Source organism: Cotesia typhae, unplaced genomic scaffold (assembly GCF_013202065.1).
Source record: "Cotesia typhae breed Kobodo isofemale line unplaced genomic scaffold, CoteBio_Ctyphae contig_34, whole genome shotgun sequence".
NCBI classification, from domain to species: Eukaryota; Metazoa; Arthropoda; class Insecta; order Hymenoptera; family Braconidae; genus Cotesia; species Cotesia typhae.
The window spans coordinates 1,614,244-1,628,833 of record NW_027423742.1 but is presented as its reverse complement, the minus strand read 5'-3'; the positions used below and the strand labels follow the sequence as shown (position 1 = coordinate 1,628,833).

Genomic DNA, 14,590 nt, shown 5'->3' with positions numbered 1-14,590 from the left:
TTCTCGTAAAGAAAAAAGACGGTACAATTCGAGTGTGTGTCGATTATAGAAAATTAAACCAACTAATTTTAAGACCTTTGTCCCCGTTGCCACTCATCGAAGATCAGATAGACGCGCTTGCAGAAGGTGTATATTTTACGGTACTCGATTTAAAGAACGGATTTTTTCATGTACCTGTCGAAGAAAAGAGTCGAAAGTATACTGCGTTCGTAACACCAGACGGCCAATATGAATTCTTGAAATTGCCGTTTGGGTTGTGTATTTCTCCCGCTATCTTTCAACAGTATGTGAACGCGGTTTTTAAAGAGCTGTTACGATCAGGGATTATGGTAATTTACATGGATGATATTGTAATTATCGCAGCTACATTAAAAGAAGCCCTCGAAAGGCTGAAGTGCGTATTAGAAGTCGCGGTTCAGTATGGGTTGATCATTAAGTGGGAAAAGTGTCAATTCTTGAAAACAACAGTAGAATATCTGGGGCACATAATATCAAAGGGTACGGTTAAGCCATCGGAATGTAAAACATTAGCTGTTAGAAATTTTCCCCAGCCGAATACAATTAAGACAGTACAGAGTTTTCTCGGCTTAACAGGGTACTTTCGGAGATTCATACCTGGATACTCTCTAATAGCTCGACCCTTGACTGACCTGCTTAAAAAAAACGTTAAATTCTACTTTGGAGAGAGAGAGATGGGTGCATTCGATAAATTGAAGGCTGCCTTAACATGCGGGCCTGTTTTAAAAATATACCGAGTAGGAGCAGAGACAGAGCTGCATACAGATGCATCATGTTTGGGATATGGTGCTATCTTAATGCAGAAAGATAATGAAGATGGTAAATTTCATCCAGTATATTTTGCGAGTGGTAAAACTACTGAGGCCGAATCGAAATACTGTAGTTATGAATTAGAGGTGCTGGCAATTGTGAAAGCATTAGAAAAATTCAGAGTGTATTTGTTAGGCATTAAGTTTAAAATTGTAACTGATTGTCAGGCATTTGCAGCCACGATGCGAAAGGAAAAATTGTGTTTAAGAGTAGCGAGATGGGTGTTGCTGTTAGAGGATTTCGATTATGAAGTAGTGCATAGACCGGGAAAAAATATGCCGCATGTAGACGCACTGAGTCGAAACCCTCTACCAGTAACGCTATTTATTGGTGAGAATGATAACGGCTTGATTGCGCGGCTGAGAAATGCCCAAGAAAGAGATGAAGACTTGAAAGCAATTATAGAGGCCGCAACGCGCAATGAATCCGATGATTTTATTATAAAAAATAAATTATTGTATAAAAGTGTCGGAGGGGATGTATTAGTTGTAGTACCCAAAAGTATGGAGATACAAGTTATTCGCCGAGCCCATGACCGAGGACATTTCGGAATCAATAAGACCGAAGCTATTGTTAAAAAGGATTTTTGGTTCAAAGGAATGTGAGAAAAGGTCGAACAGGTAGTGTCGAACTGTTTGGACTGTATTTTGGCAGAACGAAAACAAGGTAAGCAAGAGGGACTGCTGTATTCGATAGACAAGGGTGATACTCCGCTTGATACTTACCATATTGACCACGTGGGTCCTATGGTCAACACAAAGAAAAGGTATAATCACATTTTCGTTGTTATTGATGCCTTCAGTAAGTTTGTGTGGTTATATCCAACGAGGTCTACTGACGCTAGTGAGGTAATTGCTCGACTAAGTAGTCAAGCAAATATTTTTGGAAACCCAAGAAGAATAATCTCGGATCGTGGCACCGCCTTTACATCTAATATGTTCCGAGAATACTGTGTGAGTCAAAATATCGAGCATTCGTTGATCACCACCGGGCTTCCACGAGGAAATGGCAAAGTGGAGCGGGTTAATCGGACACTCATACCCTTATTAACAAAGATGACGGCCCCTACATCCGAATACTGGTACAGGTATGTTGACGCTGTACAGAGATACTTGAACGCTACTCCAAATCGCAGCACCGGGAAAGCACTGTGTCAATTGTTATTGGGCGTAGAAATGAGGTTGAAAGAAGATGTAGATTTGAAGAAATTGCTTGAGCGCGAATGGACCGCACAGTTCGAAGAAGAGCGCGAGGAGTTGAGGCAAGCAGCGCGGAAACAAATAAAGAAAACACAAGAGCAAAATCGTAAAGGGTACAACAAAAACCGTAAGCCAGCAAGTAAATATGAAGAAGGCGATCTAGTGGCTATTCAACGCACTCAGTTTGGACCCGGATTGAAATTAAAAGGGAAATTCTTGGGTCCGTATCACGTTTCTCGGGTGCTACGCAACGACCGATACCTCGTTGAAAAGGTGGGTGAGCACGAGGGGCCTCAACGAACATCAACATCAGCCGACCATATGAAGCCATGGGGGATGCGTGTTGAAGAAGAAAACAAAATCACAGATGTGGAATTCGACGATGACAATTGAGGGCAATTGTCGTCGCAGGATGGCCAAATGTAGAGTTGTAAAAATAGACTGTAACTTATTTTTTTTAGTTTTATGATCACTGTAGAGATTTCACTTTTGTAACCAAGGGTTTAGGGTGTCGTAAATTATAAGATTTAAGTAAGTACATCGAACATGCTGTTTGCAGATGTTTTGACAGATAGGTAAGATTGTTGTAAGTAAAATTGTGAGAGTGAATTTTAAAAGTATTTTGGAAATGCGTGGGAACTTTAAGTTTAAGTTAGTTTTGCGCATTGTAAAAGTATGACTGAGTGGGATGAGAGGCCCAAGTAGTAGGTAGAGTAATTAAGAAAAAAGGACTTGAGAAAATAGTCCTGAAGAACTATTCATTGTAGACAGACCTCTGTATTCTTTCCTAATAAACGCAACACTTAAATTACCTGACCTGTGATATCCTTTTTAGATATTAACAACATTGATATCCTATCCAGTATTTCTGATACTACAGAAATTCATAATAATATAAGGAATGTTTTTAAAAATGATTTTAATTATTATGTTCAAACAAACTATACTCAAAAAAAACATGTACTCTTGAAAAGATTTCCAAAAATTCTTTTAAATAATTTTAGTATTGACAACGTTGAACCTGATGGAAATTGTTTTTTTCGATCAATCGCGGAACTTATTTTAAGTGACGAAAACAGATTCGCTGAAATTAAAATTTTGATCATTTATCATATAATGATGAATTCTCACTTTTACAAAGTATTATGCTCAACAAAAGAGATCGAAGTTCGGGATTGTAATGAAGACAATGATATTTTAGAAAATCCAAGCGTAGATGATCTTTTAAGAATGATCGCTGCTGATGGTATTTGGAGTAACGAAGGTTCAATTATTGCACTTAGTCAAGCTTTAGAAACTAAATTGTTTATATTTATTGTTTCTGGTATCTCTAGCCAATTACAGCTACTTCTAGAAACAAAGCCTGTAACTATATCAACGGGAAAAGTATTAATAATAATTAATATGGATAATGTTCATTTTTATGTAGCTCGACTTAAAAATCATATTACTGATGTGGATCGGTTCATAAAAGACAATCAAGAAGAATTAAAAATTATAAATGTCATTGAATATATGATATCAGAGAAGTAAATCAGAAAAATTTTGCTCAATACAATCAAACTAAAATTGAAAATCCGTTTGAATTATAAGTATAATTTTTTTTTTCTTATCAATTACATTTTATTTTAATAATTATATAAGTCTGTAAATGATTAATAAAAAAATTCAATAAATCTTCACGAACAGGTAAGAAATATATTGATAACCAAATAAATATATCTTAAATTGAGATTATATCATACGAAAAAATAAAAGTTAAAATGGTAGAAATAAAGAAATATTAAAAAAGAATTAAAGAAAAATAAGAAAAAACGAAACGAAAAAAAACTATGAAATCTACTAAAAACTAGATAATGAATGAAAAAGATAGAAATTGTTGATTAAAATTATCACCATAAAAAGGTGAAAACTATCAGTTTTACATGAAAAATAAACTTAAATAAAATTAAAATATTATGTATTTAGCTTAATGAAAATCTAGAAGTAATAATGATAACTTAGTACCATTTAAAATATCTCTGATTAAAAGCATCGATTTAAAACTAGTGAAAAGACTTGAAAATAGTGAAATTCGAATTATTTTCAATAATTTAAATTCATTTGCTTGTATATGTAGATATACACTTTGCATGGAGTGACCAATCTGAGTTATCAATCTGACTTACCAACCTGAGTTATCAATCAGTATTCTTAACCAAAGATAGTAAACTATAGCATTGAAATAGAATTACAAATTTATGTTGATAATTTACCATGGTTTAGGTCTACAGGGGCCCCGCCATGTAAAAAAAGGAGGAACGCATTCACTTATACAGTACCTCATGGGTGATGTGGAAATCTGTGTACAAGCAGATTAATTGATAAAATAATATTCCTAGGAGCACAAAAAGATTGCCTTTCGATGCTTTTGAGATTTTCGAGCTTAAAAGTCTGAGAAGAATTTCACAGAAGACTATTTTAAAAATTTTCAAACCGCAATAACTTTTAGATGAATCAATCTAATCGAAACTAGATTTTTACAAAACTAGGTAAAAACAATAACTTTTCGATATTTGGAAATCGTTAATTTTCTATGAAATCTACTGAAACGAGTGTAACAGCAAATTTCATATTTGGCATAGCGGAATAGGACTTAATTTTAAGAATATAAATATGATTTGGTACTCAAATTAAAGCTTATTTAAAGCAGTTTCAAATGCAGTTTACACAGATTCTATAAGTTATTCCATTCAGAAGTTATTCGAGTTAGAAAGTGAAGAAATATGAATTTTTGAAAATTTTGAAATCTTGGCATTTCTAAATTACTTGACCGATTAAGCTCATCTTCGTAAGGGGAAGTGGAATAAGTATGTTGAGTTTGGTAAAGATCCGTTGTAGATTGGTGACGCTATCGTCGTGACAAGCTGCGTTATATCGTATATATATATATATATATATATATATATATATATATATATATATATATATATATATATATATATATATAAACTTTTGAACCGTATGTATTTCCTGACTCAGCTCGTCGAGTTCAGGCGGAATATAGCAAAATTTTTCAAAAGTTCCGTCATGAGAACCAATTCAATAGTTAGATTTCTGTGAAATCTAATAATAATAATAATAGTAATAATAATAATAATAATAATAGCAACGTGGCAGTAAAAGAGGCCTGTCAGGTTGCAAGGAGAACCTGATAGTGGATCGATGCGTCTTACAAGATGCGATCTACTATCAACGCAACCTGTCAATGGCTTGGATTGACTATCGCAAGACATTTGACTCAACTCCTCATGAGTTGATTTTATATCTACTCAAATGCCTGGGAGTTAATCCGGAAATAGTGGAATGCATTCGGCGTACAATGCAGCTCTGGCGAACGCGTTTTCACATTAGAAGTGGAAACGCATTGCACGTAACCGGAGTTGTAGAGTATAAACGGGGGGTCTTCCAAGGTGATTCCTTGAGCCCTCTCCTGTTTTGCATTCCACTGCTGCCTATATCTGTTGCACTCCGTAAAACTCATGGGTACTCTGTGGGGCCTCCGGGTGATCGAAATTATTCCATCACCCATCTGCTTTACATGGATGATCTGAAGCTTTATAGTGCTGATAAAGATCATCTACAAGTGGCCCTCAACATCGTAGCAGAGTACACACGAGATGTCGGAATGTCTTTTGGGTTGGACAAGTGTGCGGTCATACACCTGGCGCGGGGTAAGTGCTCTGATACAGGGGATGATGTCGAGTTAGTAGATGGGAGCGTCTTAAGACAATTAGACGCTAGAGAGTTGTATAGATATCTAGGAATGGAAGAGCACCGTATGCATGCGGTCTCTGAAGTCCAAACAGCTCTCCGGAGCGAGTACGTTAGGAGACTCCGGAAAATTTGGTCCTCCGAACTTTCCGGCAAAAATAAAGTCTCAGCTACTAATATGCTCGCTGTCCCAGTCTTACTATACTCTTTCGGTGTTCTGAAATGGGCCCGAAAGGATTTACGAGATCTCGACATCAAAACTCGTAAGATCATTAATATGAATCGGAGCATGCACCCCAATTCATCAGTCGCCAGATTATACCTCTCCCGGTCCATCGGTGGGAGAGGTTTGCAGAGTTTGGAGCGGCTTCACGACCGTTTAGTCCTGGGTTTAACACACGAAGTTGTCAATTTCACTGCAGACGAGGATGACTTTCTTATGCAAATTGTACATAAACATGAAAATGCGCATAAGGGGTCATTCTTGTATAAGGCAGCAATATATGCGGCAAAAATCCTTCGTCTTGGAGAAATAAACGCTCTTATGGAACTCCGAAAGGAGGAATTAAAGAGCGTCATCAGGAACGCCGAGGAAAAACTACTCCTTGGCGAACTGATGGACAAGTCCATGCACAGCGTGTTCTTTAAACACGTGCGTGATTATGGCTTGTCCACCCAGCTGACGTTTTCCTTCTTAAAGTCAGCTGGGCTGATGTCCGAGACTGAAGGGTTCATAGTTGCCTGCCAGGATGGTGTCATTAACACTCTAGAGTACCGTAGCAGGGTGCTCCAGGTGCAGCTTCCGGACACATCCTGTAGGAGGTGTGAACAACATCCGGAGACGCTTATGCCCCTTTTGTCGGCATGTCCTGTGCTGGCGAGAGGTGCATATATCCAGCGTCACAATGCTGCCCTGAGAGTACTGTACTACTATCTTCGTCATTGCTACGGTATTGACGTGAGACCAGTGCTGCCTTATTTGCCAGGAGATATTCCCCAGGTTGTTGAGAATGACAGTTGCAAAATTTATTGGAACATGCCATTTGCAACAACTCGGCGGATAGATCACAACAAACCTGATATTGTGCTCTTCGACAAGGCCACTCGTGACATTTATGTCATTGAGTTCTCGGCCCCGGCTGAATACAACATCTCAGCCAAAAAAGAGCACAAGAAACAAATATATCAGGATCTCCTGTTTGAAATTGGCAAACTTTACCCAGGTTACCGTGTCAAGCTTGTCGTCCTGATTGTTGGCGTTCTAGGAGGGATGAAATAGTCTTTTGTATCCTCACTTGCCAAAGTTCCAGCTTGCTCATCAAAAGCTGAGTTCTTGGCAGTTAGGATGCAGAAGGCTGTTATACTTGATTCTCTCCGTCTCTTAAGGGAAATGACTTTGGCCTGCTGTGATCACTAACCGCCTTGTTGTGCAGAGTGGTCCAGCAGTAACAGATGGAGCTCAGGCTGGGCCCTCGGAGAATCGGACTCCGAGGATAACCCCCCGGAGCATTTAATAACAAAATAATAATAATAATAGCGTTGCTTGCAACGTGGGCTCCAAGCGGCGCTTCGCGGGAAACGCAGACCATTAGATCAGGTCTGTAGGCGAACGACGTAGCCCTTGCATTGGGCCAATTACCCACTGCATTGAAAGACAACAACAATGAATGAGTTACAACACACAATGAAGTCAGAAGTGCTCTTCACAACCGGTCCTTTTCGGATGAGGACTATTCATGAGGTGGGAGGAGCACGTCGGACCCGATGAACGTTGACGACCCTGGCGCTTTAAGGATAAACTTTAAGTGGACGGTGGAACTACGAATCGACCTCTTGGTGTGCTACCGACGTAGCGAGCCGGGGGTGAGCGGTTATATCGATCAGATGCGCACTCTTTGGAGTGATATGCATCCGGAGCTAGCATATTTTACGCCTAAACACCTGCGTAACTATGCCGCTCATCTTCGGCGTAACAGAAGATCACTTGTGCCGGATAGAAGGCAGTCCAATAGACTTTCCTTTCCTGCGCAATTTCACCAAGAACGACGCCATTCCTCCTTGGATGACAACAATCCCTTTGTAGGACGGCAAGTAAATATATCTAAAAAGATAACTTACTCAAAACAACAGCTTGACGCGGTAAATGAAGATCTTCGTACAAACATCCTGGAGGATTCCACCCTGCTCACTATGAGCCAGGTTGTGTATAGTGCAGCAGTTTCGGCTTTTCCGAGAGAGATACATTGTCTCTCAATCGAGGCAAGGTTGAGACAGCGCATTTTACAACTTGGCCTCAAAATTGACAGATCCCGGAAACATGTCTCTCGCATTCAGTGTGTGATTGACTTTGAAACAACTCAAAGAGCATACGCGCCCCGAATTCGGGGCATAGCTGCTGAACTTCGGTGGCGTCATCACACACTGAATAAGAGTACTCTTTTTGTCATCAAGGAAGAGTCGCTCAATAAATTGCGGGCTCTAGTGACCGCCAAAAAGTCACTAGAGAAAAGGCTGAAGCGGTTGGTCGACAACTCCTTGTTTCGATCCAGCCCTTCACGGTTTCTGACACCAAAGACCGATGTTACCGGGACTTATCCAACACCGGAGCGGGTGGAAGGTTTTTGGACTGAGTTGTATGGAGATCAACCAAACGTGAACGCCAATACTCCAGCTCTGCACGACTTTAAAGCATTCTGTCGTGAACACCGTCGACAGAATGCTGATGAAGAGAGCCCTGCAGTCAGTGTGGATGAAGTTCGTTTAGCTCTAAATGGCAGCAAAAGTTGGGCTGCCCCGGGACCAGATGGCATTAACGTCTTCTGGTAGAAGAAGTCACTTCTACCGACCTTCATCTGACCCGCATATTTACATCGTACATTAGAGCTGACGAACCGATTCCAGACTGGCTCGTGGAAGGGCGAAGCGTACTGATCCGTGTGTACCGACATCTCGTGTGTACTCTGCTACGATGTTAATGGCCGCCTGTAGATGATCTTCATTAGCACTTTACAGCTTCAGATCATTCTTGTAAAGCAGATGGGTAATCGAATATTTTCGATCACCCGGAGGCCCCACAAATTACCCACGAGTTTTACGGATAGCAACAGATATAGGCAGCATTAAAATGCAAAACAGCAGAAAGCTCAAGGAATCGCCTTGGAAGACCCCTTGTTTGTACTCTACAGCTCCGGATATGTGCAATGCGTTTTCACTTCCAATGTGAAAACGCGTTCGCCAGAGCTGCATTGTACGCCGAATGCATTCCACTATTTTATGATTGACCCCCAGGCATTTGAGGAGATATAAAATCAACTCATGAGGAGTTGAGTCACATGCCTTGCGATAGTCAATCCAGGCTATTGACAGATTGCGTTGATAGTAGATCGCGTCTTGTACGACACATTGATCCACTATCAAGTTCTCTTTGCAACCTGACAGGCCTCTTTTGCTGCCACGCTGTTCATATATCCGTTGCCATACAGGTTCCATCTCCTGCAAGATAGGGTTGTTTAAAATTTTTGTAAAAATTTTATAAACCGCATTCAAGCAGGTGATAGGCCTGTAATTCTTTGGGTCAGACAAGTCACCTTTTTTAGGTATCAGTACGGTTCGCTCTTCCATGAGCCAGTCTGGAATCGGTTCGTCAGCTCTGATGTACGATGTAAATAGTACTTTCAGAGCAGCATTGTGACGCTAGATATATGCACCTCTCGCTAGCACAGAACATGCCGACAAAAGATGCATAAGCGTCTCCGGATGTTGTTTACACGCCCTACAGGACGTGTCCGGAAGCTGCACCTGGAGCACCTTGCTACGGTACTCTAGAGTGTTAAGTTTTTTTATGATTTACAAGTAAGAATAGTATTAATTTTATCGATTTTCACCGAATTATCTTGGATAATGCTGAATATCTTGTAACGGAATGACACGAGGCCTTCCTTATCCGAAGACGGTTTCCGATCGTTATTAGTCAATTATCGACCGTTTCCCCAGACCGCTGTGCTCTGATGTACTCGCTCCAGTAGGTATAAGTTAGTAAGTAAGTCCTCAAGGTGGTAGTGCCGGCGCTGAGAGAGAGAGAGTGGGGAAAAACAGAGTGAAGAAAGCACCAAACCAACAAAAATTGGTAATTTTATTGTGATCGAACTGTCGAAGTTAACACCTCGCGAAGAATTCAAACCTGGTAAATATTTTTAATTCGCTCGCTCTAAGTGGAACGAGGCGATTAAAATTTGACAAATTTTATGCCCACTAGGCCAATATGCCAACTCGCTTAGATTTGATTAAATTGCAACAAATTTTTAGTGCCAACTTGCTCTTATAGGGAATAATTATCTGAGAAGAATAAAACGCGACGTGGTGACCTAGGACATTTGCTGCAAAATTGAGAACCTCATCGAGGACAATTTTACACCGAAAAATTCAACAAGGAGTTCCAGCGACAAAAGGAATTGCTGATGAAAAAACTAAGGAAAGCAATATAACTCCAGGTATAAAAATCATGTCTGATTAATTTCTCGGTTTCGCGGCGTCAGTCAGACCTTATGCCGGCTGAAGGTCATCGCCATTTTGCGTTCGGTCACAATCACGAATTTTATAAATTAAAATCAAATTTAAAATTAAGATTGAAAAAATTATAAAACAGTTAATTAATAATACCAGGACCTATTTAGGGTGATTAATTTCGGATTCTTATATCGTGTGTAAAATAGTAGTTATTAGTAATCGTTAAATTAATGATTCAGCTTAAGCCAGGAAAGATTAGAATTGGGTAAACCGAATTTAAAATTATTAGTGGCAAAATTTCATCAACATTAAAATTGACCCATTAAAATATCTCAGTAATGAGTTTAGTAAACATCAGTAGAATAAAGTTTAATTAAAATCAGGAAATATCTCAATAAATAATTTGGAATCAAATTAGAAGTGCATAAAATCAAACCACAGTTAAAACTAGGCTCATATCATAATTGTAAAAATGCTTCTTTAAATTAATTAGTCGAAAGTGAAGAATAAAATATTTGTAAATTTCGTTCATAAGAAATCGTCAAGAGTTGTGAGACAGAGACGCAAGACCGAGAGAGATAGTCGGCCATCTTCCCGTGTTCAAACTTAGAGTAGAGCACACTTACGGTCGAAACTAAAGTATTAGTTCAATTATAAAATAAAAATCTCTCGGCTTACAACGAAATAAACGTTTGTCATAATTTTATACTTACAAAGGATATAATTTGAGTAAAATTTTATCGTTCAAAATGGATTTAATAAATAGCTTGAATTAAATGAAAATAATTTACACAATAATTAAGGTTACTCAAATATCGGAATTACGTTTACTTTGGCTAAGATCAATGGACAAATAATTATTTAATAATTTCTTGGACTTGGAAAATAGGATTAATTCAAGATACATGGAACTCTGGGAATTCAATAATTATTGTTGTAATATTAAGAACACGGCATTAAATTAATAATTAGGAAAAATGATCATTAGGAATTGAGAAACGATGATTAGTAAATAAGAATGGAATTATTTTAGTAATGGGAAATCATTTATTATATTACTGTCATTATTATGGAAATTTTTAATAGTGTGGTTGTGTGTGCGTAAAGAGTCGGCCTCGGTTTCATGGTATACTCCTCTGGTTTCAGGGTAGATCTCTTAGAGTAACGTGAGGGTCCGTGGGACAGCGTGCGCTGTGTGGACAGCGTGTGTAGTAACGTGAGGGTCCAGCACAGTGACGTGAGGGTTCGTGGGACAGCGTGAACTAAGATAGAGTTGCGTGAGGGTCTAGTGGATAGCGGGCACTACAGTGACGTGAGAGTCAGCTAGACAGCGTGAAATATAACGTATGAGAGTTGTGTGTGAATGAGTTTATGCTGCGAACTTTTATGTATTGTTACATTGGCCTTCATTTTAATTGTAAGAAGGAATGGACAAATAGATAATTTTGTAAAACGATTTTTTATGCTTAAGTTTTGATTCCTTTCAGCAATCTCTCACGACCCTGACCTATACTCCATGTTTTGGTCCAGTTATGGATATTGAGTTCAAAAATCCAGTGGCGCCCTTAAATAAATAAAAGGGGCGACCAACGAGCAAACGATATCCCGTTTCACCCTTGATCGTATTAGCGGCGTCTATCTCACAGAAGGCCGCCTTCTATGTTATACTGGAAATATAATTTTCGTGTCATTTTAAGCCTTCTGAGCTCTGTGGCAGTAGTATACAGTGTCGATCATAACGTCGTAGATTCACTTGCGTACATTTATCTTATCTGCACTCACAGCTGGTGAGTAAACTGTCGCAACACAAACATTTATTTCTTACTTATTCATTACTTGAAGGTGCGTAAGCAATGTTTGCATCGTAAAATTGCCATACATGTTGAACAAATTGTTAGTATACATTGTTTACAACGATTTCCGATGCTGACTGACAAATCGCTCAATGAAAATGAATTTCATTAATAGGATCAGGAAACCGTCAGGGGTATAATGTAATTCAGTTTTGTGATTCGTTATACACGTGTTAGACGTAGGTTTAGTATTGAATCAATTACTTACTGTGATTGAATGAAGGGTGAAAGTAGCTGCTCTTATCGACCTCATTAGATATTCTTTCAGACTTGTCGATTTCGTTGAAGTTTGATTGATATTTTTTTCTGAAAAAAAAAAAAAAAAAAAAAAATACACATATTTATTTTATTTATTTATTCATTGTTTATTGGCCATAGAGTCAAAGCTCCTAGCGACCATCACGGATACAAAAATTAAATAATTAAAAGTATACAGTATAAATATATGATTAAATGTAAAAAATATAAATTTAAATTAGGTTCATTATAATAGTAATAATAAACTATCATCATCACAACAATATCATTCATTAAACAATATCATTTAACACAGATCAATCTTTTGAATTCAAAAAATAATTAAAACATGACATCCGGAAATCTTTAAAAATACATTGGTTTGTACAATCTTTTGGAAGTTTGTTCCACGCTCTTATTGCATTAACAATAAACGACTTATCGTATTTGGTACTATGACAATTAGGGAGTACAAGTAGGTCCTGTCTGTCATCACCTCTCCGGAGTCTAGGTTTTATTGTAAATAATTCGCTATGAAATTGAAGCATTTGACGCATTTTGTTTGGTAAGGCATTTTGATTGCCTTATAAATCAAGTAGCAGTTAAAGAATTTACGCCTTGTTTTTAGTGTAAGCTATCCTAGATATCGGTAATATGGAGTAACGTCTTTATATATTTCTATTTTAAAGATATAGCGCACACAAGAATTTAACTTTCTTTGCATTTTTAACTGTTGTTATGTAGTTACATCGCTTTATACTGCCGCATAATGATTAAAGATAGGCAAAATTAGAGTGGTAACAAGTTTTTTCCTAGCACAAAGATTAAGAATGTTACCATACATTTTTAATTGAGCAGGCGTTCTCATACTTCTATTGCATACACCATTCACTTGCTCAGACCACGACAATTTGTTATCCAATATTACTCCTAAGTATTTTCCTGACTTCGAGCAATCTTTAAGTTAAGACCATTTTTGTTGCACCAATTAATGATTAATTTAATTTGATCATTAGATATCGTACATAGCAGTAATATTGGTCTAAAATCTTTGTTATTCGAAGGATTACGGATTTTAGGCAGTGGTATAATATATGACTGCTTCCAGGAAGCCGGAATAAGACCCGAAGTTAATGAAAAATTAAATAAGTCAGTAATGGGAATTAAAAAGTATGGAAGTAAAACTTTATATGTTTTTATTGTGAAAGCATCCAGACCAATAGCACCTGAACTTAGTCTCTTGAATGCATTTCTAACTCTAAAATTCTCCAGTTATCGGAAAGTAAATATCTGGTTGTATTTAATTATATTGTTATCTAAGTAATCGTAGTCAATTCCATCACTAGAAAATGTTGCGCAGTTTACAAAATAGTCATTCAGTCCACACAAATCTAAATCCGGAGACATTACAGAGCCAAAACGTTTAATTAAGCCTAAGTTTCTGAAATCATTTCAAAGTCATTTAGAGCTTTTGCAAGTATTGATACGCATATCAAAATAGTTTTTCTTGGCTGCAATTATTCTGGATTTTATTAACTTACTTAATAAAATCAGGTCATGATCAGCAAAAAACGGTTCACTCGATTGTTTAGATGATATCACAAAGTCTAGGTCGTTTACTAGGCAATGATCAATCCAAGTATGTGTAGCAGCGGTATGATGAGTTGAGTTATATTTTATTAATTGTAATCCCAAGCAGCTACTGAATTCAAGTAAATGGTCTGACTTATTGTTTGCGATGTTCATATTGATGTTAAGATCTCCCAGGATCATTACATGCTTATAATGAGGCATAATTTTATCTAAGTCGGTTTTTAGATCATTCAGGCGATCTGACAAATGAGGATTGTATACCGCACCAACTGATAATTTATGCCTTGTAGAATGCCGAATTTCGACCAATAGATATTCTGCTTTATTTTCAGTGTATAGAGAGCCTAAAATGTAACGTGATGACAGACTGCATTTAACATATATTGCTACTCCCCAACCACGTTTATTATTTCGATCATTTCTATATAATTTGAATAAGAATTGAGCATCAAATATATTCGAATTAATCCACGTTTCAGAGACTGGAATTACTTCAAAGTCATGTATCATAAAAAACTCTTTAAACTGATTGAAGTTGCTGTGTAGAGAGCGTATATGAATATGACAAATACTTAATGGTTCTCTCAAGCCAGTTAAAGATGATTGATTATCATGAATAGC

General features: G+C 37.7%; 2 protein-coding genes across 3 annotated transcripts in view; one reads left to right on the top strand and one right to left on the bottom strand.

Annotated features, from left to right (window-relative positions):
- The window catches only part of LOC141526529 (uncharacterized), a 95,010-nt gene extending 82,565 nt beyond the window's left edge, over positions 1-12,445 (bottom strand). Inside the window, exon 1 of one of the 2 annotated variants that reach the window (XR_012479042.1) lies at positions 12,348-12,445. Coding sequence is in view for 1 of the 2 variants with exons in the window: in XM_074241564.1 (XP_074097665.1) it covers positions 12,348-12,392 (45 nt within the window). In the remaining variant the exon portion in view is untranslated. The remainder of the gene's footprint in view (positions 1-12,347) is intronic. The other variant, XM_074241564.1, reaches the window with a different exon arrangement.
- Positions 2,004-2,420, top strand: LOC141526492 (uncharacterized). The gene has a single exon (XM_074241527.1). The coding sequence runs from the start codon at positions 2,004-2,006 to the stop codon at positions 2,418-2,420; it is 417 nt and encodes a 138-aa protein (XP_074097628.1).
- Positions 12,446-14,590: the final 2,145 nt, after the last annotated feature.